Source organism: Mesitornis unicolor, unplaced genomic scaffold (assembly GCF_000695765.1).
Source record: "Mesitornis unicolor isolate BGI_N332 unplaced genomic scaffold, ASM69576v1 scaffold7668, whole genome shotgun sequence".
NCBI classification, from domain to species: domain Eukaryota; kingdom Metazoa; phylum Chordata; class Aves; order Mesitornithiformes; family Mesitornithidae; genus Mesitornis; species Mesitornis unicolor.
The window spans coordinates 2,639-6,659 of record NW_010203789.1 but is presented as its reverse complement, the minus strand read 5'-3'; the positions used below and the strand labels follow the sequence as shown (position 1 = coordinate 6,659).

The window sequence follows — 4,021 nt, the reverse complement described above, 5'->3', positions numbered from 1 at the left end:
GAAGAGCGTGCTGAAGAGACTGCGAAGAAGAAGCTGACAAATAAGGTGGGCCATGGGATGAACAGCTGGGCCCTTGCCCCTGTGAATGCTGCCTGGGGTTGCAGTCTGGTCAGGGTGGCTGTCCTACTTCTTGCAGATAGACCTTCCTAGTTTCCAGAGCACCTCTTGTCCCAGAAGCAGAATCTTTGCATTTTTGAGGGCAGCGCAGAGTGCTGATGTTGTTCTCAAAGTCTCCTTTGAAGACCCTGTCTCCCACAGCAGTCCCCACATGTGATTCCAAGTTTTTAGCTGTATTTTCAGCTGTGCAGTGGGTACCCACATACAGGCTTTCTGCAATTCAAGAACTTTATTTCCAGAACTAGCATTTTGTGATGCTATAACGTATGGAAATAAGCTGTTGAGTGTGACTCTTTGCAGCCCATCCCGTTTCATATCTGGGGTATTTGTCTTGTCTGTATTTCCCTGTCTAGCTGCACACACACTAAGCGATTTGTTTGGCGTGCTCTGCGGTTAGCAGGACACCTCCTGTCCCACTGAAAGTCCCTCTCTAGCACACAGCCAGTAGGGTCCATCACACTGCAAGACCATCAGAGTGCTGTCCTAGGCAGCACTCACTTTCTGCTTACTGACATTCCTCCTGCTTGAAAATAAATAACCACAGCATATATTTGAGGATAACTCCACTGGGATCTACTCTGGGGTTCTCCTAGATAGGCATAGCAAGGTTTTTAACTACCAAGGACCTTGCAGCTGTTTTGAAAGATTTATTTCAGTGGCTCAGTGACTGTTAGGTTTTGTGCCAGTATTTTTGAGCAGATTAGGAAATAGGGAAGGAATAATTGCACTCCTTTGGCAAATGTGAATCAGCAAACGCATGGGGCCACTGTTCCTTTGTCTTGATAGCTTTTAGCAGAGCATGCAGAAAGCCTCCACCTGACTTCTGGCTTCAAAGCAACAATCAACAAGTTTGATAGCAATTTCTCAACACATCTGCTGGACCTGTTGGACAAACTGAGCGTTTACAGCACCAACGACTGTGAGCACAGCATGCTCAACATCATCTACAGGTGAGCCAGTAGTTTCCTCTCTGCACCTTCCCCTCCTGTGGTTTCCAAGTTCAGCTCAGGTAGAATAATTGCTGTTTGTAACTGCGCATGTCTGCCCCATCAATGAAAACACTGAAATCACAAGAAATACTGCTTTGCATTTCAACCCAAGGCTTTAAAAAACCTCCCACATTCCTTTTAATTATGTGAAATTTGTCCATTAATGTTGTAAATGTAATGCAAGTGTTAGTTTTCTTAGGGTTTGCCATCTCACTGTGTAGAGAGTGAATAATAGTCCATACTTAATAGCTGCTTAGAAATCAAAATTCCTCTGGTAATACCTAAAAGTCAGGTACAGTCAGGAAACAAGTCAGGTACACTGCAGGAAGAGAGCGAGAGAGAGATCAGATCTAGGTTTTGCTGCTAGGTTTATAACCTCTGTGTTTCTATTTTAGTTAAATGAGATGTACAAGGCCTTCTTTGGAATGATTAATATTTGGTTGTGCTATAAAAGTCATACATGTTAGTGTTGCTGGGCTTTTTAAGATCTATTATAGGTTGGTGTAGCGTGGAGGGACCTGTCCTGGTACTTCTAGCTTTAAAGAACCACAGATAATGCTCTGGAAGCATTATCCCCAGTTGAGCACATGTGCTGTACAACACTGGAGTTTGCTGCTGGGAGCAGCTCTTGGTGTTATGGCTGGAATATGTTCTTTAAGAATTAAACATCCATGAAAGCAAGCTGCCTGCAGATGGGAAATGTTCAGCTGAGGCACGTGTGTAACCACAGGATAAGGTGGCAAGCAAGGGTCAGGAGTTGGCCTCTCTGAATTCCAAGAGTCACCTTGGTGGAAGTCACGCGTAAGAGCTGCTGGTTGCCAGGCACCTCACACCTGGCAAAGACTGTGACACCAGAGAAATGCTGCTTGCAGACTGTTAGGGACACACAGAAGAACAATTCCTTTTTACAGTGACTTCTTTTTTCCAGTGAAGAGGCAGGATATGTATTGCATATAGGCATAATTTTAAGAGGGTAGGATTTTCATGAATATAAAATATTTCAACACCAACTCTTCTTTAAGTGCTTGCTCTACGTTTGTAAGCCTAATAGACACGTTTGCACTGTTAGGGTGCCTGTGAGCCCAGAACATTTGAGAGTTCCTTCTTCGTCGCTGCTGTCAGCTGGGGCACCTAAACCAAAGCTGTCCTAAACACCCCTCAGTTCCTTCATGCTGTCTGTAAGCCGGTGTGCAGCCATATTTTCATGTGTAAGCAGTTGTAAACAGCTCTTCAACTACTATCCAGAATTTAAGGTCATTTTTAGGTGTCGATTTTTTTCCTTTCGTGTTTTTCTGAGGTAAGCCCTTGGTTTACCAAGGAGTACTCCCTACTTTTAAGAATGGTTTCTGTCAAAGTTGTAATGCTTCTCAGTGGTGGATATGCTAGAATCACTTGGTGGTGGTAAGTAATGTTGTTCATAAATGTGCCTGATAACTGGTTATTTTAAATCACATACATTTGCTTGCTTTCTTTGCTGTTGTAGGGATTTAACCCCTTTAACATTTAGTACAGAACAGAGTAGATCCTTACGTAGTTCTATTTAACCACATAGGACTCAAGGATAAAGCTTTGAGCTTTCTCCTAACCGTGCTTTGTCCTGAGTTTTGATTTGTTTTGTTTTTATTTAAGTTTAGTCTTATTCTTCCTCTGCTTTGTTTGATCTTCATGAACTCTACATTCTGTTGGTCATTCTCCTCCATTAACTTAATCTTCAGGAAAACCATAAGAATATTAACATGCAGCCATTAAGTTCTGTTCACTGCCCTTCTGTACCAGATCTCTTTTATGTCTGGCTGATAACCCTTGCACCTCTGTTGGGATGTACTACACCTGAAAACAGAGGGAGAAAAGGTTTCAGGAATGTTTCTTTTGAAGCAGGTTCTTGTCCCCTCCTCATGCCGTGTCTCTTGAAGCTTTCATTGTCTTTCATTGTCCAGGATTCCTGGAACAGCCTTTGCAAACTGTTTTTTGAAGTCTTCCAGCAGGAGTCTGGGTTTCCAGTTGTCCTTTACTTCTGAGATCTTGACCAGCAGCTGCCATGCATTCACACAGCCCCTGGCCTCCTCTGTTAGCACCTGCTGCTCTATCTGAGATGTGGTCACACAGCTGAGACCAAGGTTGAACACTAAAACCTGTCACCCCTGTTACCTGGATGCTTCCAGGAGTGGAGTCTGGCCCACCAGCTCCCACAGCTCTCACTGTAGAGAGTTACATCTTGTTTTCTTCCTTGTGGGATTGCATTCCTTATTTAAGGAGGACAGGGATGCTCACAGGCATCTGAAGGGAAATGCAGTGCCACAGGGCTCCTTGCTGCTCTGAACTCTCCTGCTTCCGTTCCCTGTCAGGGTAGGAGCTTACCTTCCTACTGCCAGAACTGCCCTTGTGGGTTGGTACTCAGTCCCTGAAATGGGAAGGTAGGGGAGGACCCCTTCTCCACAGTCCTGATAACTCTGATTCACGCCATCTCTGAAGTGACCGGAGTCTGAGGTCTCCTTCATGTCTTGGAAATTCTTCAAAGACTTTTTTTGTGGCTTTGAGTGGAGGCCCCAGCTGTACAAGTGATTGCTGTGCCTTTTAGGACTTACCAGGACAGCTAAGTCTCTGCAAATCCTTTTAGGAAGTGATGGTGGAGCTTATCAAGGCCTTCTGAACATTTTGTGTCAACCTTCATCTGCCTGGGCACCCCTGTTTATCATCATTGGGCTGCTGTAGATTGCAGGCAGGATCCAGCTGCAGAAAAAATTGACAGGCGAAAGGGATGAAGCTCTTACACTCCCCTCACTGCCGTCATTCCTGGGTGTCACTGCAGCATCCAGAGTCAGACTGGATTCAGGGATCGAGACCACAAGCAGTTGAGTCATCCAGGCAAGAACATTTACTCCTCCTCAGTGCTCCAGCTCTGCCTCCTTCTTTAT

At 44.8% G+C, this 4,021-nt stretch overlaps 1 protein-coding gene across 1 annotated transcript in view; it reads left to right on the top strand.

The window, feature by feature from the left end:
• The window catches only part of TUBGCP2 (tubulin, gamma complex associated protein 2), a gene marked incomplete at both ends in the record, with an annotated part of 23,087 nt that extends 22,020 nt beyond the window's left edge, over nucleotides 1-1,067 (top strand). Inside the window, 2 exon segments of the mRNA XM_010190845.1 lie at nucleotides 1-45; nucleotides 904-1,067. The exon segment at nucleotides 1-45 is cut by the window's left edge and continues 12 nt beyond it. Coding sequence (XP_010189147.1) covers nucleotides 1-45; nucleotides 904-1,067 — 209 coding nt within the window.
• Nucleotides 1,068-4,021: the final 2,954 nt, after the last annotated feature.